This window comes from Anas platyrhynchos, chromosome 5 (assembly GCF_047663525.1).
Source record: "Anas platyrhynchos isolate ZD024472 breed Pekin duck chromosome 5, IASCAAS_PekinDuck_T2T, whole genome shotgun sequence".
NCBI classification, from domain to species: domain Eukaryota; kingdom Metazoa; phylum Chordata; class Aves; order Anseriformes; family Anatidae; genus Anas; species Anas platyrhynchos.
Window position 1 is genome coordinate 57,700,273 of NC_092591.1, and position 27,315 is coordinate 57,727,587.

At 41.9% G+C, this 27,315-nt stretch overlaps 2 protein-coding genes across 16 annotated transcripts in view; one reads left to right on the forward strand and one right to left on the reverse strand.

The window, feature by feature from the left end:
• Window positions 1-27,315, reverse strand: part of KCNA4 (potassium voltage-gated channel subfamily A member 4) — a 110,703-nt gene that overhangs the window by 79,500 nt on the left and 3,888 nt on the right. For 2 of the 10 annotated variants that reach the window (XM_072039182.1, XM_072039181.1), the window contains exons 1-4: window positions 20,386-21,073; window positions 15,711-15,872; window positions 3,683-3,795; window positions 1-899 (exon numbers count right to left, since the gene is read on the reverse strand). The gene's annotated coding sequence lies outside the window, so the exon portion shown is untranslated. Of the gene's footprint in view, window positions 922-3,682; window positions 3,796-8,689; window positions 8,812-9,411; window positions 9,498-10,254; window positions 10,377-10,423; window positions 10,564-15,710; window positions 15,873-20,385; window positions 21,074-27,315 lie in introns of those variants that run through there. The other 8 variants (XM_072039187.1, XM_072039186.1, XM_072039185.1 and 5 more) reach the window with 8 other exon arrangements.
• ARL14EP (ARF like GTPase 14 effector protein) lies at window positions 163-22,980 on the forward strand. Of its 6 annotated transcripts, XM_072039191.1 has the most exons (6): window positions 163-299; window positions 2,232-2,738; window positions 3,723-3,853; window positions 4,609-4,832; window positions 5,593-13,736; window positions 13,850-14,091. In XM_072039191.1, the coding sequence occupies exons 2-5, from the start codon at window positions 2,316-2,318 to the stop codon at window positions 5,673-5,675; spliced, it is 861 nt and encodes a 286-aa protein (XP_071895292.1). In that variant the 5' UTR covers window positions 163-299; window positions 2,232-2,315; the 3' UTR covers window positions 5,676-13,736; window positions 13,850-14,091. The 6 variants fall into 6 exon arrangements, with proteins under 6 accessions (XP_071895292.1, XP_027313700.1, XP_027313698.2 ...); XM_027457899.3 differs by lacking the exons at window positions 5,593-13,736; window positions 13,850-14,091 and adding an exon at window positions 22,564-22,980; XM_027457897.3 differs by lacking the exon at window positions 5,593-13,736.

A 27,315-nucleotide genomic window follows, 5' to 3' on the forward strand; every position in this document is an offset into this window, starting at 1 on the left:
CAGTGTAAGTGGTTATTTAAAGCCTTCTTTTAGGCACCGCTGACACCACCGTCTTGGATTCCCTCACCGCCTCCACAGGCAGGGGCGCTGTCCTGACCGCCTCACAGCCCAACGGCCGCGCCTCGCGCCCAGCCCGGCAGCACGCGCCCAAGGCGGGAACGCGCCGGCCGCCCGCTCCCTCCCCGCTCCGCCAGGGGGCGCCGCCAGCCGGAAGCGGCCGCTCCGCGCTGAGGCGGTGCCGGATGGAAGCGGCCGAGCGGCGCTGAGGCGCGGGGGGCCCGGTGTGGAGGCGCTGGCAGGTAGCGGCGGCTGGGGAGGGCAGAGCGGCGTTTAACGGGAGCGGGGGGGTTGTGGGGTGGCTCTCTGACGGAGAGGGAAGCGCAGGCACGCGGTGGGAGCTCGTAAATGTTCCGCTGCCTGCGCCTGCTCATGGGGACACAGCCTGGTGCGCTGGGAAGCAGGCACCGAGGAAAAAATGCTTAAAACTTCACCCACGTCCACGCCTTGTCCTCTGCCCGGAGCATTCAGTGTGCGTCTGAAGAGCTGTGCAAGGCCAAGATTCAAGGAGAGGTCTTTGTTAACTGACTCAGGATACAGAAACCACGGCACAGATGAGCTCAGATCAGCTCGCAATTTAGGACTGGGCTCGTTGTAGTCCTTAAAAACAGTCCTTAAAGAAAGGGTTTCAGTTTTGACCTGAGAAATCAACGTTAAATAAGCCTTAGCTATTAACTTGTTGACTTAAGTCTCTCTGTACAGATAAAGTGGAAAAAAGAAAAACAAAACTAACCTTATTTTCTTTTCAGAATGATACTTGCTTTTCTTCTCATACCCAGGCGTTTTCACCTTGTCCCTCCACATTCAGGACTCTCAGTGCCTCCGCTGTTCCTGCTGTAGATCTGAAAGCACGAGCATTCGTAACAGTAGGCTGAGACACCTGGTTTAAAAATAATTGTTATACTCTGCTCCATCTTGCACAAGATACAAACCTATTCCTTAAAACAAGCTGACTGGTCTAATATAGCCAAGTGTGGCATTTATATTTGGAACAGGTGAAGCACTCAACAGTAGCATGTCCTGTGCAAAATGTTTAGTTGCTGTGCATACGCAGAAGTGTGTTGTGTAACTGCTTCGAATCACCTAGTTTAAAAAAAAAAAAACAACCTAAAGCATTACAGTCAAGGGGATTTCTGCTGCAAAAACGCCCTAGGAAGTGACTTTGGGTGTTGTGTAAGGCCTATTAACTTCTTGTTGCTCCGTGATAAGCTTTTGCACTAAAGTTGCTATGTTCATGTTTCTTTTTACTGGTTAAACTTAACACATTTCACGTCATTAGGTTGTGCGTGATGCTACTTGCTTTTATTTTATTGAAGTAGCATCCTGGCCTGTTAGACAACCAGCTGATATCTTCATCGATTAAAAAGATGTTAGAACTAATAACTGTGCTTTTTCATTTCTCTGATTTTCATCTTTGCAGAGTAGCGTATAGGTGAACATTACAATCCCAGTTAGGTCATAGTCACGTTAAGGCTTTCAGAGGTTTTGGAAGGCAAATTAATTCCTTTCTTGGGTAGATTTTTTTTCCCCATTTTGTTATGGTAGAAAATAGCACAAGGTTGGCTCAGGCTTTTATTTTTAGGGCTAGCACTGGACTTGGCAACAAGCGTTGGCATGGGCAAAACCACTCTGCAATAGCTAGCTTTATTTTTTGTAGTTGTTTTTGTGTTCAGGTAACTTTAAATGACTGCTCAGTATGCTTAGTATTTACACAGAACTCAGGTAGAAAGAGCTGCATGCACAGGCCAAGTGACGAGAACAACTGCGCACACGCAGAGCTGCTGCTCTTCACATATACCGTGGGCTGATGTTTCTTGGAAAGGCTCAGGGGCATTCTCTGTGCATTGACTTGCTCCTGTTCAGGAAACTGGTGTCCGGAGCAGGCTCCTGTCTGAGCAAGTCATCCACCTCACACCTCCCTTCCAGATTGCCTTTGAGAAAGCAATGCTGCTACTAGCGTAAACATTTTGAATCAATACTTACAATGGCTGGAAAAAATTGCCTCTGAAGGGAGTATAAAATGCATGGCTTAATTCTAAAATGACATTCAGTGTATTTTTAGTCTTATCTAGACTGGAAGGACATAGTACAATTTCTTTAAATGTACTTTAAGCTACTTAAACCTGTGTAAATTTGTGTTTGCAGCACAAATCTGATTTTAATGCTTTCTCTAGGGTGATCTTCACAGAAACTACTAGAGACTTCAGAGAACTCATTTTAGGCAAAATAAGTGAAATAAGTTGTTCTGATAAAGTAAAATGGATCCTTGTTCAGTTGGAGTTCAGCTTCAAGCTGCCAATGAATGTCATAAGACCTATTACACCCGTCACACTGGCTTCAAGACTAAGCAAGATATATCATCGTCTGATCTACTGTTACTTCAGCTTAGGACTGGAATGTCCCTTTCAGAGAACAACACTATCTGCTTCCATCACGCAAAAATCTACATTGAAAGATTTGAAGACTTGCAAAAGTCATGTTGTGATCCCTTTAACATGCACAGAAAGCTGTCAAAGAAAAACTTGCGTGCAATTGACTTAGATGACGCAACTTTTCTAAGTGCCAAGTTTGGAAGACAGTTTGTACCTGGCTGGAAACTTTGTCCTAAATGCATGCAGGTCATAAATGGAAGCGTGGATGTTGACTCTGAGGAGCGCCAAAGAAGAAAACTTGATTCGGACGTATGTATATGGATCAGTTTTCCCACTCCCTCTAAATTCTGAAAACGATTGGAACTGGGCTTCATTCAGTGCTACATAAACTTTTTTCTAATAGAATTATGAAAGGGTGTAGTCTTTTTGATGCATGGTAATTTACTGTATTTAATCCTTTACTTGAAGGACTGCTCAGTGAAATGAGTGCATACACACATTCCACTTGTTTTACCTTAAAAATCCTCTTCCCTAATTAAATATTGTGGCTTTTATAATTAAAGTAACTACACGTACTAGGGTGACTTACTCCTTTAAAATTATGTAAGTACCAGACTGCTGCTAGTATTTTAAGCTGTTACTCAAGCCTTGCAAAAAGCAAGCAAACTGAACACTGCAAAAGGTTGCTTCTAAGGATGTTGAGATAAACTTTATTTAGTCTCCAGTTTTAAAAACATTCACTGTTTCTAGCAGTTTGTTACCAAATGGACCTGCTTTGAGACGAATTAAGTGTACTCTGGTGTGGTGTCTGAATGGTGAAGGCCACAGTGTTTGTTCAGGGGAACTGGTGTGGGAGGGTGACGCTTCAAGTACTGAAATCAGAATACAGCTTGTACATTTTTGGATGCTTTGTTCAAGAAGTTTGCGGGTGTGGGAAACAAAATCAGCAAGAGCTCATCCTCATATGCTCTATAGTAAAACAGCATTTGAGGAGCAGCTATCCAGCTATATTTCTCAATATGCCTGTCAGCGTCCGATCAGGACACTGATGGAAGGGGTAGGGAAGGGTGAAGAAACGTGAAAATATTGATTAAAACTACTATAAAGCTTGTGGTAGTACTTTTTGGGACCGGTACAGTTCTCCAGTATAACACTTACAACTTAAGTCTTCTCCAATGCTTAGTAAACTGTTGACCTCAACGCTAAGTTATTGCAGTAATCTGGTTAAACTGTATATTTTCTTACGAATTTACCTTTGTATTCATAATAAAGTGAGATTTTCTGTCTGTTCAGGGACGTACAGCTAAGGCTCTGAAGTCTCTTCAGTTTGCTAATCCAGGGCGGCAGACTGAATTCACTCCTGAGACTAGTAAGAGGGAAAAAAGAAGGCTGCAATCAAAAACTACATCATTTAATTCAGACAGGTGAGCAGCTTCCTGTATTTACAGGAATTACCTAATTTATAACTAGCTTTATCTTAAAAATAAAGAAATTGATAGTTGATGTCCCTATAACATTAATGTATTCTATATAGAGGATGTTTTGCTTGTCTGGGGGTAGCTTTTTTGTTTTGAGGGTGTTGAAGGTTACTCACTGATGTAAACAAAACAAGGTAAAGTGATAGCAGACAGTCCATATTTCAGGTGCTTAAAATACAAACAAACTTTTTGTTAGGTGTGACAGTACTGCACAGATAATAGATGAAGCTTTTAATTTACGCATAAAAATCTGATAATAGATTAAACTTGAATACAGTAAGGTTAAGTACACTTGAAATAATGGAGTTGTCATATTTCAATAAACTCAGTAATTGCACTTCAGAAACAAAACTGTGCAAGTCAAATCCTTACATTTAATTAAGGGAGATCTTCACATCATTTGAAAAGTAATAAAAAGTTAACCTCATAAATATTCCTAAGTGTTATTACTAATAAATATTTGAAGTATTGAAGAAGTAAAAGCTTCCTGTTCCTGAAATGAGTTCAAAAGCACTATAGTGGAAATATAATACGAAGCTGGGAAACATTGTCGAGTACATTAACATCTTAAATTAATGCAGTGTTAAAATTCAAAAAAAAATTCAAAAAAGCAAACTTCTGTCCACATCTGTTAGCTGCTTGGCATCAAAATGTGTGGATCTTTTTTCACAAGGAAATAAGTGTTGTTTTTCATCATACAGGCAAGTTATACCAGCCAAGAGTAAGGTCTACGATAGCCAGGGACTACTGCTTTACAGTGGGATGGACCTCTGTGACTGTCTTGATGAAGATTGCCTGGGGTGTTTCTATGCTTGCCCAAAATGTGGCTCCAATAAGTGTGGAGCTGAATGTCGCTGTGACCGCAAGTGGCTATATGAGCAGATTGAGATTGAAGGAGGAGAAATCATTCGAAATAAGCACCTTGGTTAGTGCATATGTTTTTTTTTTTTTTAACCTGGATGTATGATGTTCCATGCTTAAACACAACAAATTATTTTTTTATGAAATCCACTGGATTTATCACAATCTACATGACTAATGTGCTTTCATATTCAATCCCAGTATGATTATGAAAATTTTCTTAATCATACTACTTGTTGTTGCGTTTCTCTCTATCTTGTACTGTCTTGTCATCTAAGTTCTCATTGAACAGTCTTGCACTATAATAACATATAAAGGTGCTATTTTCCTGTGACACATTAGCCACTCACCATCACTTCCTATACTGCTTTTGCCATCTCCATGTATCCCTCATCTTTCAGAATCTCATGGTTTGGAATTATTTTGTGAAACTCTCCTATTTTAAGTTACCACTGAAGTTATATGCAGTATTAATAAAGCTCTCTCCAGTATTAATAGTGAATGCTACATCTTCTATAGATTACCCCAGCTACACCTGAAAGTCAGTCATTTCCATTTGATTCAAGGGTATTTAGAATAACAGATCCCATCCAAGCTACTGGGATCTGTGATCAAATTATCCTTATGAATTTAAGAGCCTCACTGTTAAAGCGTTACTTTTCAATGCCCTGACAGCTTAATATGTCAAAGTATTTCATTATGGTACTGTTTGTTTCAGTTGTTACACAGAAACCAGTTTTGCTGTATTTGTAATCAGTCTATAATTGGACTGTACGGGTACTTCAACAGCCCTCTCCTCTTTTTTCTTTTTGCTTGTTTTTAAGGTAAAGGTTTACATGCAGCTGAAATGAATTCAAGTATGTGTTCCCAAACTAAGAATATCCAGACTGCTACAAAAAACAGTTGAATTTTTTTGCTTCATACAGCATTTATCTTCAGGAACTTTAAAACTTGCAAAATTACAAGATGTATGGAAATGAGATTTTGTAACTGAAATATTAGTTGACATTTGATGTGTTATTCCCTGGTATTTGTGTTACGTGCTGGATGAACTTTATACTTCTGTGACAGACTTGGAAGACCTGCATGTTTGTTGCATCAGATTTATTCAAGAATACTCTAACTGTTGCTTTCTTAAGGCTTTTATGTGGTAAAGTTACATAATCTTGCTATTTGTTTAGAGTATTTTATTTTCTGCTAAGTGTCACAAAGGTTCTCACCCCAAAATCCAAAGTTACGCTTTGAGTTTTACTGACATCTGCTGGTCCTAGTGAAGTATTGTTTTGTACTACATTTGTTAGGTCTGCTTAGAAAATAAATAGACTCTTTTTTGATCAGAACAAACAATGCATGCTTGTCTCATTAGCCTTGGTTTCCAGCCACAAGAATCATCATGCAGATTTTTTCACTCTTTTCCAGGTAGAAACACCAAAATAAGTAATATCTGTGGCTTCCATTACATGCAAATAGCATTTAATACAATTCACTTTGTTGACTACAAAACATGCTTATCCTAACAGTAGTTTAAGTCACATGCTTGATCCATATTTGAAACTGTTACAGCTTGTAAACGATTTTGTATTAGATGAAAATACTAATATATTCCTCCATGAAAGGGAGGGGGGAAAGAAAGTCAGTTCAATCTTGTAAGCTTGATGGTGGTTGGTTTTTTTATTATTTATTTTTTAAGATCTGACCAGAATCAGCAGTAGCTGTTCTTAACAAGCTTCCATTTGTTGAATAAAACTTATTAACACCTAATCCCATGGTTGGGCTTTTGAATGGCTGAGTGGCTGTTGAATTTCAATGAAGTGAAATGCTTTCAAGTCCACCCATAGCTTAAATTGTCCAGAGCATCCCATTATTAGAACATTTTTCTGCATCTCCATTAAGTCTCTGAAAAGCTAATACAGTCAGTCTCTCACTTTACACTAGTAACGTTGACTTTCCCAAATAAGTCACTCAAGTTCTTTTCTAACAAATTGTGTAGAGCTGTTGTTTGACAGAAAACCTGTAGTAAGTAATGAGCACTGTTGATTGCTGCAGAAACTAGAGGAAGCATTAGATTTTTCCTGTATAAAGTTTTTTAGTGTTGGCTGTTCAGTGGCCCTGCTTACATATTTTGGACTCTCAGTTACGGAGTATTTCCTTAGCAAGCTTAGCATTCAGCACAATATTGAGTTGAATATTATGTCTTTATACACTACCATGTCCCCCTGCTGTTTGCATCTGTTAGAGACATACTGTTACAAGTCAAATTTTACCCTCCTGCTAGATTTAAAACTTAGAGCCATGAATTTCTGACTTACCTGGATGGTTTTACTAAGTTAAACACCGCAGAAAGTTATTCCGACAGCCTAATTTCAGTGGGATCTGAAAGTAACGTTCCCAATAACTCATTTCATCTTTCAGAAGTACTCCAACTAAGCCTATCAAACAGTATGTTCTACTGAATATAGCCAAAAGAAACAACTACTTTCCATAAAAGGCACAGTTCATAATTTTGCTATAACCATTCGCAGCTCTGCCTGCGTTAAAGAGAACTTCTTCTTTAAGAGAAGTTAACTTCTGCCCTTGGATATTAATTGCAAAAATTAATGCCTAGACAAACTTCACATATTCAAAAGACAGAAGTCAGTGACAATAGAAAAATCTGGTTTGTGAATAATGCATGTCCCATTGATCAATTTGGTTTTATTGAACAGAAGCTCCAGATACGTGATCTCAAGTACAGTGCTAAATACTGTTTTGGTTTATTTCTCACAGGGAAACTCACATCAAATTTAGTACATGAGGAGCAAAGTGAACATGTAATCACCTTTATCAACAGTTAAAGCTGATGTTACAAGCTTAATACTTCAAAAAGATCACAGAAAACTCAAAGCATGTCCAGAACAATTCATTACTTTCACGAAGTGAGACTGACTGAAACCAAGCCTATGAGACAGATACAATGAGGGGGGTGTTTCAGCTAGCTTTCTCAGGAGAAATCTTTCATTGGAAAAACTAAATACTTCTGCTTCAAATGAGTGTACGAACAAGGACAGGTTCAAGGCCTTAATGTTGTCTAATGTGAGGGAGGAGGGATGGAGGAAAAAGCAGGAAACTTGAGTTAAGGTGACAACTTTAGACCTGTTTGAATGTTCTTTTCAGTCTAGGTGCTATCAATATTAGCCAGAAAAGACCAATGGGCAACTGCACAAGAGCAAACACTGAAATCCCAAACTGACATAACTACAGAGAAGTTAAATGGTCACGTGCACACTTGTCTTATGCGACAAAAACAGCTACTACTTACCTTGCTAGAATCAGCATTAAAGCCTTTGAGTTCCTCTAGTCTCATAAAAAAACAAGCAAAGCTTCCAGTTTGTTTCCCACTAATTTTAGGAGGTTGCATTTTTAGTCGTACTTATGTCAATAAATACAGAGTTTCAGCATGTTTCAACTAATTTCTCAACAGAATGGAGGATGTACAAACATGTAGTAACTCCTATTTAACACCTTCCCCCTCACAGCCTAGATAGTATTCCCTAATAATTCTTCAAGAAAACATTTCTGAAGTTTTATTCACATTCATACTGACTTCTAATCAGTTATTGTCATAATGACAGTGTTTCTTTACTTAAATTGGTTAACCACTTCTCTCCAACTTTACATTATACATGCTTTTAAATCCCACTAATACTAGAGGAACAGTTTATTAAAAAGACTGTACTTGTATTTAAAGATCTTCAGTTGCATCTTAGACTACCAAAGTGGAAGCCCTGCCCAAACTGTTCTTATGTTCATTCATTGGCTGTATAAATTTCAAATTAACAGCTCTGCTCCAAGCACATATTTAAAGTTCTGTAGGTAGGTGTGAACGACTGTGATTAACATGTCCCGTTCACTCTGTAGGGGTTCTGTTCAAAACTTACTAACCTGCTTGAGAAGAGCAGCGTTTCAAAGAGCGTTTTTAAAGTTCCTTGCATCCAGCAGAGGGCATCAGCTCCCTGCAAACCTCACTGTTCACTTCTGGTGTGCTGCAGAGGTGTAGCCACTGCCTTTGGGGCAAAGAGGATTTCCTTGTTGGACAGATTCTGGCATCAAGCCCTAGACAAGAGATGCACAGCCTCCACGTCTGTGAGGCTGAAATATAGCAGACTCAAGCACAAGATTAGCGCTTCATAAGAGAAATGGATATTCCCATGCTCCTTATAGAAGCTTCTCCCCCACCCCTATATATCTTGCTGATTGTTAGTTCTTTCAGTAGAGATCAACCCAACTCTTTACAGATACATTTCATGATTTACAATGTTCACTATGAAAACTTGACTAAAAGCTTCTATCTCACCATGCTCTTAGAAATCCTGTGCTAGGTATCCGAGAAGCCCATTCATAGCAGGGTTCTGCACTCACTGGCAAAACAGGAGTCTCTCCAACACTCACTGTGCTGCTGCTTCCAGCATGAGACATGCAGCTGAAGAACTGCACACCCTTCATTTCTCAGACAAATGTTTGTACTCCAGTGCAGTATTTTACTATGAAATACTAATTTACCCTGACCCATGGGAAAGCTATAGCTACCCAAGCCTCCAGAATGTCCCAACCCCAACACAGCCCTCCTGCCACACTGTGCATCTCACCTCATGTTACCCCTTTACCTGCTTCTTCACGTTTCATCAGTAGTTAGTGACCATACCATGCATACAAGAATATTAAGGACAGCCTCCAGGTAGACTGTGCATCTCTTCCCACAGCCACCTTCCTGTGCTCTGCCCTATTATATCCCCCCAACTCACACACCTGCAGGAGATGCTGTTGATAGAGTGACAACAGCAGCAGCCAGAAGTACTGCACCAGCTGTTGTAGAGCAAGATAACAGGGGCAACTGGGACAGGGAAAAATATCTCTGGATCTCCTGTGAAGTGGTGAGAAAACTGTCCTAATTCTTGTCTTCTTCCCCCAGTTCCCTTTAGCAGCCCCGCACACGGGCCCACCAGCAAGTTCAATCTGTCTAGTACACTGCATGACCTGCCCCCGAGTTAGTGCACCATTAACAAGCTCAGTTCTCCATCTCACCCACAGGTGACAGCACTGCTGCCTCTAACCTCCGGAGAGCAAACAGGGAAAGGGATTTAGCATCCCTGCTGAGCCCAGGCTGCAGCCAGATGCTAAAGCAATTCCCTTCAACCATCTTCTGATTTTCTTTGTTATTCTTTTATTTGTTCTTGAATTTTAATTAATAGCATTGCTAACTTTAAATTGTTCATTTTGGCTACTAAGTTAGCAGCATGAAGCAGAAAACATCAATTTGTGTATCAAAAAAACAAGATCAAAATAGTTGCAGCATGCACCAGCTAAGCAATCCAGGTTAGCCACTTACCAGAATCAGTAGAACTTCTGAAAGATAAGTCACTAGAAATTCAAAGATCCTACACAATTCACAGCCCTTCAGGCCCTCCAGTCTTCTAATAAACTGGATTTAATCATCAAAATACACTAACCACAGTCTAGTCCAGATAGAGAAGAAACAAACATCATAATCTAAGGTATACAGACTCTACAGAACTATTCCATTAACACAGCTGCTCTGCTTAAAGGTAAAAAATTAGATGTTACTGACTTCCAGTAGTATAATAAAATTCCTAACTTAAGTATTTTTTGTTGGAGTACCTGATTGATCTGCTGGAGCACCAGTCCAGATGTAGTCAAGAAAATGAATTTCTCTCCCCACTTCATCCATTTTCTACTGTAAATGTGAAGGACCAAAAAAAGCCCACAAAAATAACAAACAAAAAAGTCAGACCAATGAGGCAACCCCCATCCTAAGAAAACCTCCTTCCTCCTTCTTCTGTTTTATAACATCTTACTGCTCTGGCAGGTGATTCCCTTGGGCATTTCCAATCACCTGGGCTGAATCCTACCAGCTGACCTCAATGTTGCTAGAATCTTTCTCCTGACAATCAGCTCTCCTTAACAGTTAACCTTATTAATCAGAGTGATTATGCTTCAGGTTACTTTTCACTTACTATCTTTGTACTGCTTCTTGGGAGTTTGAGCTCAGTCTAAGAAAAGAGAAAATCAGCATTACTGAGTCTGTTAAATACACTTACGTAGTATGCATAACCTCATGCCAGGCTCCTAAATTGCACAGGCTCCATCAAGCTACAGCCATGGTGTTCCATCAAGCCCACTTGTCTGTATATTTCTCCGGCAATAGCGAGTTTTACAGTGAGCTCACATGAACAGTCCTATTGACTTCAATCAAATTCCTCACCTGGGTAGGCAGGCTGAGCAGATAGATCCATTCTACACCAGTGAAAAAGTTTGTATACTGCCCGTTGGAGTTCAGTGTCAGGCCTGGAGACAGGGACAAGACCACCAAACACAGCAAGGTAGAACAGATAGATGTGGATGTAGCCGTAATAAACTAGCTGGGTACAAAGTACAGAGGAATTAATTAACAGCCAAAAGTCAATTATATCAGTAGGCAAACCCGGAATTTAATTTTTCTCAAAAGGTTTTCTTCCTACTGTCGTGTTTTGGTTTTGTGTTTATTATTAAAAACAAACAAACAAACAAACAAGGCACAAATTATCCAACCTCATCTGTGCCAACTATGTTTATGACTCCCCCGTGTTGATTTCTTGTCTGTGAGCTGCTGACTCTCCAAAGTAAAACATAGGGCTGGATCTGTTATGGAGCAAATGAGAATGCAGGGCCGCTGACAAAGGAAATCCATCATAAAAATCACTGCAGAAGATGTCTGCAGCTTCTCCTCCTCCAGGTGCGAGTGAACTGCAGCATCCAGCTTTTCACGCATGCCCCCAGCCTCCCAGCTGGGTACCTCTCCCAAAACAGGCTGGTACCCCGAGCAATGGTTTTCTGTGTATGTGGTTTATCCAGGCAGACTAATTGGAGCAGACCTCACAGAAAGACCAAGCACAACTTGTGCGGTGTAAGTTGCCACTGATCAGAGTAGATTTGCTTGGATCTCCCAGAGAGGGGTTGAGAAGGAAGATGTGAGGATGCTTTTCATAGCACAGGGTATGACTGAAGGGAACCTGTGTTTCATCGACTTTTATTGACCCTAGCAATTATTCAGTGGTGAACAGTAAGGTTGGAAATTATCCTTCTCCATCTTCTGCTTCAATGAAAGGGCCATTTATCACACAATTACAGCTGGTAGCTGGTCTGATATTTTGATACCAACGTGTGCAACAGCCAGCTCTCCTGACGGGCTGGAGCTGTGACTCTTCTCCCTCTCACATCCTTTCTCTTCTCTGACTGCTAATTTCACAACTGGGTTTCTTTTTAAGCTGAATTGAAAACCTTTGCCTAGTTGATGATGCTTTTCACATGTCAGAAATTGCTACTGACATTTCAATTTTGCTTTATTTTTCCCCTTTCTTTGATAGTATTACAGAGAACATTTATATTTGAATAAAAAGCAAATAACGCATGTCAGAGTACGCATCAGGGAACGTCAAATTGTTTTTTTCCAATTACCATTCTATTTCAAATAGGGTAATGCAATTAAAGCATAATTGCTAGAAGTGCAAAGCCAAGGTTATGATCAGAAGTGGTTACCCTTTCACTTTTAAGTCCTGTCTTACTAAATAAACTATTCCTGAGGGACAAGTTGCTCCACGTAGCTGCAGGTATCCAGAAGCATCCAACTGTTTGGCACTATCAGTGGAGTGACTGCATGTGTAATGACTGCCATCTCACGAAAGAAAGGCAAATATAGGTGGCTTCACCACTGATCAGCACTGCTCACACTGCATCCCAAGCTGCCTGCCAGACCAAGCCCGTCTTTTCTGATGGCGGGCTCCTGGCCATCCCCCTATGACAACTAGCTGTAGCCACTGGGACCAGCCAAGAGAGGGATTTCAGGGTAGGGAGTTCGCCTCCGTGGTTCAGCTTCATCATGGGAGGGGTGTTGTGGGAGTCAGGGGATTTCAAAAATTCAAGGTTCTTTTTGCAGAATTGCTTTAGTGTCTATGGAGGGAAACGCAGCGCTACTGTGTCCGGCTCGTCCCAGGGTCTGTCTGATGGCAGGCTGGCAGCACAAGGAGTCAAGCTGAGCGAACTGCAGGGAGCTAAAAATGATTTTCACATGACACGAACATCCATCATTAACTAGCATGAAGCATTAATTAGCTTTGCCCTTTGTCTGTCCCCGTGTCATTCATTGCTGGTGCCTAGAACACCACAAGGCATGCCGATGGTAGAAAATGGGCTTTTTTCTGCTGGGCATAGAGGAGGCAAATGGGAGAACTGAAAGCCGCCTGTGACTATTCGAGAAGTCATTGCAATGTGAGGGTGCTCCAAGCTTTCAGATGGAGCCGTGGGCTCAGGCCATTTAAGAGCCTGCAACTGATGAAAAATCTGCCCATTTGCAGGGGCTGGCTCGAGGAGCTGGCTGGTGTAACACCTGAACGTCACAAACCATTAGCAAGGTTTTAACAATCTGTTTTAAGTGCTCGAAGTAAAACAGCAATCCTTTATTATTATTTGCTTTATTTGACTGGCAATAGCACTTAGAAGGGGCCCGGGCTCCCATTCACTACACTTTGAGTCACTATTTTCTGAGAGAGCAAGTGTTCCCATTTTCTGTGATAGTTTTGGTGGGACAGCGAGCCTGGATTCCATTTCGTCTGTCTTCCTCTCTGGTAAGGAGCAGACAAAAAATTCTCCTGTGGCACTTGTGAGTGAAGCGGTCTTCCTCTGCCATGCCGAGCACAGCTGGACCCCTTCGAGAGGCTCCTCCAGGCACCCCGCTTCCTAAATAACACCGGGGTGCTTTCGACACCCACCAGCCTTCGGTGACATTAGAGACTGGCTTTGGCGGCCATGAGCTCTCTGGACAAGAAGAGAGAACTGCGGGGACTGCTGCTGTTTGGCCAGAGCTGCTCCGTGAGCTGCAAGCCCAGGCACAGGGCTGGGGCATTGCGGAGCACAGCTGAAAATCTCCCATGCTCAGGTAATGTGAAGCTGGAAGGTGAAGCTGAACACACACAGTTTGTTTTGTAGCATGAACGTAACATTAACATCAGCGTTTAAAAGAAGCTGATACTAATACCTGTTTGTTTCTAGTGCCAGCCTTACTTCAAGGACATTTATCTGGTCACAGACGTGCCATCTCCCCACTGCACCAAATCCTGCTCCCGGCCCAAAGCAGGAGACCCAGGCACACCAGGAAGCAATGGTCCCCGTGGGACAGACAGACCAAGGAAGAGCAGCTGAGTTAAAGCCTTTCTCTTGTGCCCTGGAGACGCGTCCTTACCTTGATAATTGGAGGAATAATAAATAAATAAATAAAACATCTTATTTAGCCACGTTGCTGTTGTTGGAGTCCTTTGTCTGTAGTACAGGCAGGAAAAACTTCGTGACTGATCAGGAGCGCGCAGGCCCATTTTCTATTAAAGTGTATTAATGCCAGGTTCTGTGCAATTAGTGGAAAGTCAATTCCCATTACTAGTTAACAGTATTGAGTATCTGCTTTCTTTAATAAAAAGCCATGTCCAGCATAAAGACCATAAATCGATAAGCAGCCACTTTCTAAATCTATTCTGTCTCCTCCAAAAACGCAGAGAGAGCACTGCAGCTCAGAAGACAGAATAGATTTAGGAAAAGAGACCCCTGCCCTCCGAGAGCATAAATGTCTGCCACAGATCCTGATTTCTCACCTACTTCTGAACGGCAGCGTGGCTTCTGCTGTGACTCAGCTCTTCAGAAAACACATTGCTCATTTCTGAAAGCTGTACACGTGCAAACTGGTGTTAGAATTCTTACATTGGCTTCATGGCATCTAAGACCAGGTTGGCTGAAATCCCCCACAGAATGCAGTCTTGGATATTTGACCGATCCACATGTTGAATACACAGGTACTGCTCCAAGCTGCCCACGTGTCAGGGGCCAGGGCAGGCAGCTCAGCCGATAGAAGGGTTGTAGCAATGGAGAGGCAGGTGAAAACGGCATGCAGGATAACCAGGAGGAGCTATTTTTTTGCCTTCTGTTACCACTACAATCCTTCCCCAGGACGTCCTATGGGCACTTGTGCAAACACAGCTGTTGTGTGGGTAACACACACTACCTGTGGCAGCCCAGGGGCTGAAGGCACCTGGCAGGGTTTGTTTCTTCATTGTAGCCCTGGCTTTCACTTGTGGCTCACAGACCTTCAGAAACCCAAAGGTGGCTTCCCAGAAGTAAAAGCTCTCTCGCTGTTGTCAGAAGCCCTTGATTTGCTAATTGTTTACTTGCAGAACCAGTGAAGAAGGAGAAGAAATGTATAGCATGGAAGATTAAACATTACTAAAGAAAATCTATTTTCTTATTTTATAAAGAAGTGAGGAAATGAAGATGTTTTACCTAATTTAATGATCATTTGCCACACATCTGAGCACCTGAGTTCTTAGTCTGAATGCGTGTAGATGAAATTCAGATACAGAAAAGATTATTTGTAGAAAACTTGATTTTCATACACACATGGACACTATTTTTGTATTTTGATCTAGCCAGGGGACAGAAATCATATTATGAGATTTAATTATGTTATTGTGACTAACAGTTCAAGTTACAAATACAGAGTATTGAAAATGGAAGCAAAATGCAAGCTCTCTAGTAGGTAAACATTTTCTTTTAAATTGACTTAATTTGAATAATGAATAAATTTGAGGAAATTGCAATCTGCTTCTGGAAGTTCCATACAAAGAAAAAGGAGCTAAGCTCATAAGGTGAATTATTAATGTCAGTATATTCGCTTTGCTCCAGTTATTTGTAACGCAGGAAACGCGAGTTGTGCGTGTACGTCATTTTAATATTAATTCAGTTGCCAGCTTCGATCTAAAATAATGAGACAGATCCTCATTCTCTGAGGATTTTTAGCACAAGTGAGATCAATACGGCAAAGCATTGTGCCCAGAGAAAGGCTAAGGACTGAGTGTGACTGCGATACCTGAGGTTGGTGGCTTTCCGACCCTCGTTGATCCTCACTGTGGCATGGCAGAGGTGCCTGTGCACCAGGAGCTGCTCAGCAGGAGCAGGAAGGCGTGTCCGGGCACTGCTGGGTTCAAATGCATGCTGCGATTGTATCTGGGGCGACTTTGATCAGGGTCAGCTAGAAGAGGATAAACAAAAGTAAAACATCACGTACTTCAACACAGCTGTGTGCAGCTGCCAGGGCCGGGGCCAGAACCAGGAGCTAATATCCTTGCTGAGACATCCCTGCAGAAGTCGGCATTTCAGCGCAAGTGTTACACAACCTCTCTTTTTTCCATTCACAGCACTTCCTTATTATTCATAAATACAAATTTCCATTCCATCTTTTCACCCTATCTATAAATATCTGCAGTTGCACCAAGTGTAGAAATGAAGTTCTATTAAAGGGAATTGTGAATTGCAGCTATATTTTTAGATTTGAGCTTTTTGCTAATTTAGTTTCAGTGTTTCCCAGAAATGCAGTGATTTTAGTACTCGCAGCTGCTAACTGTGTGACAACACCGGGCTCTGAAGCCTTACATTTATACCCCGCACACACACAGGCCCACTGTCACTTCCCAGGCTTTCTTTTATCAGTAAGTATCAGCCTGAAGAGGACCACCTCTGGGACTGAGAAGGTTATCTGGAGCTTCACAGACATATTCAAATCCAGACAGGACTTGGAGAGTTGTAGAGGAGTCCTTAGCACTGGGAAAGCAACATCTTCCTTCATTTGGTGTCCTGGTTTAGTATCAGGGTGTAAGTAAATGTACTTGCAATGCCCATGAAACCACCCATTGCAGAAGAGTAACGACTCCTCCTCACACCTTTGCTACTGATTAAAAAGTGCTCAGAACAAGGTCCTTCATCCCGGCCTCCATGTGGACTCTCATCATGATGCCAGTGGTACAAGGGGCGCGTTTGCAAGACTACGTGCTGATTTTGTGTACGGCACTGAAATACCATCAGTATATGTTACAACGCTGCTCAGTGTACTGAGGCTTTGGTGGGGGTGAGGCTTTGCTGGGTGCATCGCATTACCGACACGGAACCCAGCACGCTCCTCCAGCTGAGGATCCTGGCACCAGCTTGCAAACCAATTGGATTTAAGTCCTAGATGTTGATCTGCAAAATGCCAATGGTTCAAAAAGTCTTGAAGGCCATAGCAGAAGAGGGGAGGAGACAACCTAAATTCTGTTTAGATACTTAAAATGGATTGCGTTTATGTTCCCATACAGGCTGTCATTGATACAGTCTTGGGGATCAAAGGGAAATAACAGACTAGGATCATTTCACTCTGAAGCAGCCTAAAACAAGGTGAGAATGCCCTTATTTTCATGAAAAACCTGAGAAAAAGTCCCAAGGGAGCAGGCTGATTTGGGTCTTTTCCCCTCTAGGGCAAGGCTGAGCCTCAGCCAGGCCAAGGCCACTTGTGGCCTGCTCAGAGACCTCTGCAGTGTGGCCTTGCTCAGGGTGGGAACAAGTATAATGCACGAGGGAGGAAAATTCAGTCCAAAAACACTTGACCCTGTCTGTATTCACTACAGATATAACTAGGCTCTTGACATTCTAGATGTGAGAAACACAAAGCTTTGAGTATAACTGAGCATATTGCTGGAGCTGACACTTTTAGATTTTTTAACTAGTGCTGTGCCGCTCTTCCTAGCATCATTTGGACATTCATCATTCATTGTGAACAAAATATATGTGGTCTCTTTCTAACAAAATCCAGAAATGCACATTTTATAGGTCTGCTTTTTCTAATATGGAAGGCAGAAATCCATACAGTCTGGAGACTTAAGGTACTGGAAGTAATTTTTCAAAGCGTGGTGCTTACCGCATTCGCTGTTTCTACCAGCTGCAATGCAGTTTCTCCTCAACATGAGCCCCACACCCAGTGGTTAGAATTTGCTGGGCTCAGCCTTACGATGCTAACATGTCAGATCTGTGTGTTCCTGTGATGACTAATAGTGGTACAAGAATTAAACATTACTCATCTGGTCCAAAATCTGCTCTCCATGGGACATGTACAGCAGAAACAATAGTGGGAGCTGGCTCTTTTCTTGGGGCTTGTTAGAGGCTTGTGCCAAGTCCCCTGGAAGGATCATCTATGAATGTGTGAAAAGAATAGTGGTGTCAGGCAAAATTCAGGTCCAAGTTTCATACTGTGAAAGGCTAGGGACTCTGGTGGGGTTCAATCCAGATCGAAATGACTTTTTATTTAATTCAAAAGGTGCTGTACCAGAGGTGAGGTCACTGCAGAGCTTGGTCCAGCACTTTTCTCACTTATAAGGCTGGCATGTACATACATCTCATATTGTCTTGGGGTAGATCCAGATTTCAAACCGAGCTTGTATTGCTGAGTTGCCCTGCACAGAGCTGGGAAGATGCTGGTTTCTTAAAGGGTGAGAAGATTTTCCTCTTCTTATTTCCTGATTGTGTATTCCCCAGAGGCATCTTAACAGCACAGCCCAGTGCCAAAAATTAAAACTAAAAAAGGACGGGGAGGAGAGGAGGGATGAGAATAACAAGACATACCTGCTGCAGTCCTGGCTGTATATTCCCTCTGTGTCCTACTGACGGTGTCATGTGGAAGGGAAATTGTTCTATCAGTGACTGTGTTAGATTCATGACCCCACCACAACCTTGAATTGGCCTTTAGTTGTCGCTGATGGGAACTGAAGAACAGCTCCTGTCGACATGATTGCTGCTCTCCAATGAATCAGAACACGCAGGGCACAGAGCAGCACATTAAACTAGCAACAGAAATATATCACTGTACTTTTATATAGATGTATTGCTTTTGCCCAGGCATATAAATGATTGGGCTATCCACTTATTTTTTTTCCAAGGACTATAAATTAAAAATAAGCTAAGGGTTTTGAAATTATGTTCTCTCTCTCTCCCCCTCTTTTTTTCCCTCCCCTTCTCTTTTTTTTTTTTTTTTTTTTAAGCTAGGAAGCTATTTTAGGTCTACAGTCTACAGTAAAACATTTTAAAGGTAATCTTACAGCCTGTGTCTATTTGAGCATCCTTTTTTTTTTTCTAAAAGAAATCTACTACTGCAGTTCTAGTTCAGGTAATTTAACACTGCAGTGTGATCACAATAACTGTATGCACTCCTGTGCTTCCTTTGCTGCTAATGAACGGGATGTATGTTTTAATTTAATAAGACAAGTATCTTAAATGGCAAAATCTATGGGTGTCACATGTCGGTGTGTTTTTGTGTTTTTTTTTTTTCTTTCCCCTAACAAATATTTCATAAACTAAGATTATTTCAATATACCTTAAGCAAAGGTCACTTTGACTTGAAAGTTAGTTTGATGTACGGCTGCATAATTTAATGTAGTGCCTTCAAAACTGAAATGTTTCACCATTGAATTGCATTTAATTTTTGCAACCTTCTCTGCTTGCCGACTGAATCTTCTTTTTACATCATCCATTTAATTCAGAGATGATATCACCAAACTTGCCATGTAATGCCTGCAGGAGATTGCATTGTGTTTTGTCCATGGGATATTTCCAGCTCCTTGTGTACAGTTTGTCACTCACCAAGTTTACAGCCAGATGCAGAAAAAAAATAAGCAAGCTGTTTCCCTTGCCTTCTTCCCCCTTCTTATTTTTTGGGGGGTGAAATGCAGAACAAAAATAATCAAAGAGTCCGTTTCTTTATGGTGTAAGACCAAGGCAGGACAATATCTCAGTTTTCTTTCCAATTGAAAGAAAGCAGCCCTACTGCTCAGCTCTGGAAACCCTTGCACATGCAATCAGCCCCTCGTCATGCCAGTGGAACAACTGACTTGTGTGAGGCAAAGTTTTCCTACAAGGATCTGTGGGACTGAGCCAGTCTTTTTTTAGTTGCTAAGGAAATTTGGTTTTAGCCATGCATCTGTGCATTAGAGTAAATGAATTTGTAATCCACCAACATGCAGCCTGGTCAAAGAAAATAAACTAGCTGGTTACAGCTATTTCCTCTCAACAGAGTCATAGACACTGTGACAGTTCTTACGTATCTTTTCACTAAACTTTGAATGATTGCATCTTTATTATATACCACTTACTATCAAAGCTAGTAAGTATAAATAAAAACCTGATTGCACTAGATCTGAAAATACTGGTCTTTTTAGAAGATGCTAATGATAATGTGGTCATTCAACATTTTGAACCTTTCAGCTGACTGCTATCGCAGACAGCAACACTTCATCACACCACAGTTTTGACAATAGTTAAAACTTTTAGGCCTTCTGAGCAGCAAGTGCAATATCAAGAGACTGGAAGGCTTTGTAGTGTGGGGAGGGCGTGTGGTACATGAAAGATCGAGCATCTAACTGCCTAAGAAGTAACAAGATCTCAGTCCTCTTGCTTGGTTGCCACCTAGCCACTGTGCTTTAATTCTCTAGGTGTTTAATTGTCTATCAATAAATCTTTCTAAACGTTCCTGGCATGGTCAGAGTTAGCTGAGATCTTTAGAGAGCTGTGCACTCCAATATCTAGCTTGTGTTAAAATCCTATCAAGAGCCAGTTAACCCACGGATTATTGGCTGGTGGATTGAGGGGAGCATCTCCTCTTCTTTGTGTTTTCTCAAGAAGGGAAAATGTGATTGTAGGAGAAAGGCTTTCTAGCTGTGGTCTCAGTGGAGAGAAACACTTACCTCTCTCTGAAGGAAAGCGGTGAGACAGGGGCTCAGCTTTTTGTCTCCGGCCAGCTCAGGCATTTCTGGACAGCTCTGTGCTGAGCGCGCTGGCTTCCAAAATAGGGATCAGTGACCTCTGGAGCACTGCCCAGAGAAGCTGGCTGTCAAACCTGGGCTGTGGGTTTTAAGGTCCATCAGTCAGACAGAGCAAGCTCTCGGTGACTTCTGTCCCCTTTAGAGCCCATCACAACATCCATCCACACACGTGTGCATCCTTAGGATGCTGACAACTCATTCTCCAGATTATTATTTAAAAAAGCAAAATCATTCTATTCCAAGAAAAAGGTACTTGCTCTGTGGCTGAAGTACCACCCTGAAGCACTTGGCTTCTTTCCCTGGTACACATGCAGTTTGCCACATGGCCTTGCAAAAGCCAATTAGCTGCTGCTTGGTTGCCGAGCTGGGGAATTAGGAAGTTTTTTCCTTCCTGTTTTACAGAGCTGCTGTAAGCCTTGACTCTCTAATAGCTTTAACACACACTAATTGTTTACAAATTAACTTTTGAGCATGACTGGTGCTAAATTCTAGACCTAATGAATTTATGTGTCGGAGGGCTCACTCCTAAGCTGCTTTGGGCTGCCAGGGACGTATTAGTACCTGCAGGGGCATTTCTTCCTTTCTATGTTGCCAGCAGGGTGCTGAGGGATGGTGGTCACCAAGACAAGATGATCTCTAGCAGACCCAGGGACTAGCTGAGTGTTTTCCTTTGGAGTAAAGAAGGAATGAGACCAACCACTGCTGCGAGGCCAGCGAGCCACTGCCAGCTCCTGGCTCTTGTTTTCTTTGTTAAAATTCTGAGTCACTCTCTAATCTAGTCTTAAAAAGGCAAGGAAAAGCTCTTGTGAACTGCCGTGGAAAAACAAAATAGCAACAACAAAACCAACAGAAAATGAGAAACTGTCAGAAGCTGCCTGTCCCAAATCGGGGCAGCAGTAGTCAGTGCACAGCACAGCTCCCTAGGACAGTGCTCCACACCCGGGACTGCTTACACTGAGTTGTAGCTCAAATCTTGCCACTGATCAAAAGTGAGGCAAAGTTTAAGTTATCAGCTGCCTTGTAACCACCAGTCCACTGAACTCAGATAAACTGAAAATACTTCCACCCCAGAAGTATAACTGGCACTTGAAGGACACATAGAAAGTCATTACTGAAGGGCGCTAACTTTTCTGATAATAAATTAGTTTTCTGACTCCTTGAACACTTTGTCAGCCCACACGGTAGATTGTTTTATGACACAGGTCTGGCATGCTGTTTGCTTACTGATGTTATGAATGTCTGAGATTTTATTTAGGGTTTAGGTTATCGCCAGATGTTGAGATTGCACGGGGAAAAAAAAAAATCTTGAAATGTCCTGGGCTGATCTGTTCATCCAGCAGCTCACGTGAAGGGGAAGGTTGACAAATTTCTGATATCAAACCCAGCTGTCAGAACAACACGGGGTAATAGCTGTCCTTGTCAAACGCGCCAATTAATTCACCGGACTGTCAATGGGGGTATAATTGATAGACTCCACAATCTGGCTGAGTAATGAAAGTCGGAAGGATTACTAAGACCATTTCACCTCCTAAGAGATCTTATAATGTAACCTGAGCTGTCAGCGCTGTGATGAGGGATGCTTAGAAAAAAGCAAAACAACAGTTTTTTGCAATGGTAAACAGAGGTTTCCTGTGAATCCTGATTTTAAGGGTAGAAAAAGAATATGTGAAAAGAGAGAAGATGAAACAATGGAATAATATTGTGGAGTGACAGGTTTTTTCCAAATACTCTCTAAAGCGGAATAGAAAATATAATTAGAATCGTTATTCTCTGAGAATCAGTGTGTTGTGAGAGTCTTTGTTCTAATGAGTGAGTTATTCCTAAAAGAAAACATGGCCATTGTCTTAAAAGCTGCGGCTGTCAGAAGGCAGCGTCAACTAAACATGCTCATCAGCATAATCCTTTGTCTGATTCAGTAACGTTTGTTAAGAACCCCCCCCCCAAAAAAAAAAAAAGCTATTAGAGTTTCCTGACTGCTGTGCTAACTTGTCCTCTTCTGATGTACATTTGTAATAAATTGAGTTCTCTTGGCCTTATAGGGTGATTTTCTCTTAGCTGCTCATTAAAAAAATAAAGTTTTCTTCTTGTTTTCTTCTTTAGCACTACAGCTCAGAGATCAGGTCATCAGACCTACAACCAGACCTACTAGAGTGACACGTGCAAGTGAGAACCAGCATATTGAGTCGTCTCTGCCAGTGGGCAAGCACTCATAGCCATGGACAACACCATAATAAAATACAGAATAGAATCTTGACAGAGAAATCCAAAAGCCACACACATTAGAAAGATAATAGCAGGAAAAAAAAAAACAACTGATGTTCAACAAAAAACTTAGAGCGGAACTGATGCTGCCCTTCTGAACCACCACGTCTGCTCCTGCCTGTACAGACAGAAAGGAGGGACAGGAGGCCCTGATCTCACCCCTAACACACATCCAAACTTTAATGCAGGAATATATAATGCACCTAAGCTCCCCTGGGGAATGGGGAGGTACATTCCTACAGTGACCCATGAAATTTGTCACAGCCTCTTTCAGCACACTGCACTGGCCTGACTCTTTCTGAGAAATCACAGCTCTGGAATACTGCAAATCCGCATCACTGAAATGGACTTAAGAGGTAGCTGCTTGCTGGAAAGAGCAGGGACAAAGTCAGGCCTGCTCATCTGTGCTCAGGAGTGGTACAAAAGCACGTCAGGGACCCCAAGGGAGGGAAATAAGCCACCTGGGAATTAAATGCATGCTCTGACACCCTGAAAAAAGAAAAAAAACGAGCTTCTAAGATACTTTAGGACAGCATTCTAGGGGGAAGGACCATAGTTTTGTTTTTTTATGCAGTTCAGGAGGTGACTGAAAAACATTACAACCACTGGCAAAGACGAGAAAAGCAAGTTTACAAGGACTGCCTGTTCTGGGTAGCCCTGCGGTCTGTGTCCTAGGATTTATGTACTTACGGATGAATTTAATGCTGGGTGATCAAAAGAGTTCAAATAGTGGTTGTATTAATGATTTCAGCATAACCTCTAAATCCCAGGATGGCAGTAGAAATTTTCAGCTTGGTCTTAATCTCTGACACTTTTTATTAAGTGCTGTTGCCTTATGATAAAGGAGCTTAAAGGAGTGTTAGCAGTGGTATTGTCACTGTAGTGTACGTACACTCTGTGCTCCAAGCTCAATTTCTGGTTATACTAGTTTCTGGTTAGAAAGTAAATTACTAATGGGAAAATCTCCTGTCTGATATTCTTTCAGCCTTTTTTCTTTGATATTTGATTAATCCTTACTTTATTTTATTATTATTTTTAAATCTTTTTTTATCTGCCTCTCTGAGGTTTGAGAGAGAGGTGCATTGTTGCCTGTATTTGTTAGGGTGTCCCAGGGCAGGAGAAGAGCCTGAGTCCTCAGGTCCATGCAGAGTGCTTTGGCTCACAACTGCCACTCTTTCTTCTGGTCTTCCCAACAAATGATTGTTACCTGCTAAAGATACCCACAGGGCTAACAGCTCATAAAAGTGTTATGCATTTTGCAGCAAAGACCTACCTTATTCTGGAGTTTAGGTCACATGTGATCTCCATTTCGTGACCAAGGAAATATTAATATGCCTCAAAGAAATATGAGAATCATCTCACCATTACTCTTTCTCTCTTCCTCCAAGCTGTTCCCTGAAGTATATTGATCTTTAAAGCAGTAGTTTTCTTGAGCCTGTATCAAGAGAGTGCGTCTGAATCACGGACAAAAATAAGTCATGTTCAAAACTGTTCTTACCCCTCCAGACAGCTTATTCATGTCAATCCCCAGAATGCCTAAGTTTCTAAATTAGGGATAGTCTTATCTGCTAATTAAAGGTAATGCCATCCCCAAAGACCAAAATTGTCATCCCTAGTCTTTGTTTTGAAGCTAGAAGGTATCACAGGAATTGATGCTGAGTTCCTTGAGATGAAGGACAGGGGCTTGAGCTGACATGCTATTGCATCCCTCCCCATACATTACCATGGGGGCTGTTAAGGACCCTCTTATTGCAGAATCTTACTGATAATACAAAAGCCAGATAACATCTTTTTTGCAGTTCATAGTTTTCATCTGTACCCACTCAAAGTCCCTGTTGGCTGTTTAGCTTCATGTCTGTGTACTATCTGGGCTCCTAACATAAACCCAAAGCTACAACCAAATGAGAAAAGGTGGGAAAGAAGGAGCGATGCTCATGCTGGTGGCAATCACATCCCATCAGAATCTGCTACAACAGCACTACCGGGCTTTGCGGGTACAAAGCCATGAGAAAAACAGAAGTGGAACGAGTGTGAGAACAGCAAGGGAAAAATACTACCACAGACTGGCTGGGAAGCATGGCCACAACAGACTGGGTGAGAAAATAACAGAAGTGATGGGGGGGACGACAGAGTACTCCTCCATCCCCACTCCCTCCCAACCTGAGGTTAGTTGATTCCCTGTTTGGTATATTGATTCCCTGTTTGGTATAAGGTATGTGGCAATAATATCTTAATGTCGTGGCCTTCAGCAAATGCAAGGTTTAAGACTTGAGGGAAAGACATCCATAAATTCTCTGAGTGATGAATGGCTGGCAGTTTCATTTGAGTACTTTCTGCTGCAGAAATTTAACATTTTTTTTCCAAGGGCATATGCCAGAGAAGAGAATGAGGAGACTTTTTCATCTGAATACTTGCATCTCCATCATGAAGTGGATGTGCTCACCGCGGGCCAGCAGAGCCAGATTTGCACACAGTGCCCCCGAGTCCCAGAGAGGAAGAGTGGGGACACAACCAGGTTACAGTCTTGGCAGAAGCCTGAGAACGCTGCGATGTGCTTTGCTGGGCAAGGTGGAAGATGTGATGTTCCCAGCTGGCAACCGATGGTAACTTAATACCCGCAGATGGAGGCTGAGGGCGATACGATATTCCCAGCTGGTAGCCAAGGCCTGCCTCACTGCATTCCCATTTGTACACGCAGCTTCTCCGTACAATGAGAAAGGGTGGGCGAAGTGCAATAAAGCAGCTGGTCTATTAGAAGATAAGCTTTGTGGGGAATAACACAAACATGCAGAATCCCCTTAATCTTAAACTTTATTACCCTAGATAATAGGCTTTGGTAGTGACAACAATCAGTTGAAATGCAGAATTGTCTTGGCTCCTGCGGCACCTGCCATGTCAGTCAGTCAAAAGCCATCTTCTCCCACACAAAAAGGTGGCTGTTTGGTACAAGCGAGCTACAAGTTTTATTCATTTGTTTTGAAAAGGCTAAGGAAAGCTGGCTACCCGCTCGTTGCGGATTTAAGCATGCACTCGCTACAGGGGAAAGGCCAAAGCACTGTGAAAGCCTGCTGTCTTTCTTTACCTCGGAGGAAAAGGAGCAAGATGTCTTTTGTCTGCTGAAGCCAACATGAAAGAGTGGGGTTGCTGTTCCTGCTCTGAATGAGGTCAAGTTTCCTAATATTCAACCAATGATGAGAACGGGAAATGTGATATCCTTCGGTATAATCTCCATATGCGCCACTTGCAATATCTTTGACATAAAATTAATTTGGTTATCCACAGCACAATTGTGAAGAAGAATCTCTCATTCTCTTTTTGGGGGAAAACTCAGACCTCAGAAGCTCTATGCACACATGCAATCCCCACTCCTGTAAGTGGACAGGTACAAGCTTTCAAATGAGAAGGCATTTCACTCTAAAAATCGCCTTGAATTTATTAATATTTCTCTGTCACGTGTGCTTTTGTAAAGTTATTTTCCCCCCACAGCCCTTCTGTCAAAATATTAGGCAAAAAAAGAAACTGTTTAGAAATATTTCAATACAAACTTTGGTTAAAAGAATAACTACAAGGTGACAGAGAGTAATTTTTAAGTCAGAAGAAATAAAGGCAGTTCTAATAATTAAGTACCAATTATTTCAACTTTTTAAATGTCCTCTAGCGATATTTGCAACAGGCACAAAAAAAAAAAAGACTAGCAGAACTATACAAAGAAATGGAACAGAAATTGCACCACAGCTTGCACTGAGGCAGTGGTACCTGATGTGGCCGCCTGCCAGCTGCATGCAGCAAGCAGTGGGAAAGCATCGGCAGGGCAGACCAGACACTGCCACACAAGCTAGCTAGGTAAGCAAGAACTACTGCAAAAGGCAGGAGAGGAGCATAATGCTGAGTGCAACTGTAGAAGAGATGCTACTTTATCGCCACTGAGTTGCCTTCAAAATTTGTCATCATCTGCTGCGAGCAGTTCCAGGGCTTCTGATGAGCAGCTTTCACGTCCAGAAAGCTTCATCACCCTTTTGGTTTATCAGGACCAAGACACGTTTGCCTTCTTTAGATGGTTCCCCTTCATCCGCTAGACATGACCAGAACACCTCTGCTTCCTTTGCAATGGTGTATTGATTTTTTTTTCCTGTCTCTGTTTCCCTAGGGAATTGACTGCACTAGATCAAATTAAGAACAATCTAAGCATTTAATGGGGCTCCTTCGATACAATGAAGTTTGATTGCTTGAAGTTGAAGTTCATGATAATTATTTATGCTGACAGCACCCTCTCAGGCAATAAAGACTGACCCTTTCCTGAAGGCGCCAGTCTCCATCAGGAAATTATTTTCATTTTGCAGTGCTTTTCTAGTACCCATACTTCTAATTATTAAATATGAGCAAACAAATCATAGAACAAAATATACCCTAGTTTCACCAAAAGCACCCGCAGTTTTGAGGTTACCAGCAAAACCTTAGACTCTCTGGGTACAGTTCCCAGGTACCCAATAAAATCATTTTGTGATGAGAACTACAGCATTTCTGTATTGTTTTAGGAGCTTGTGCTGAAGACTGCCTACAACCGTAACTCTTTGAGCTTACAAATAGGTT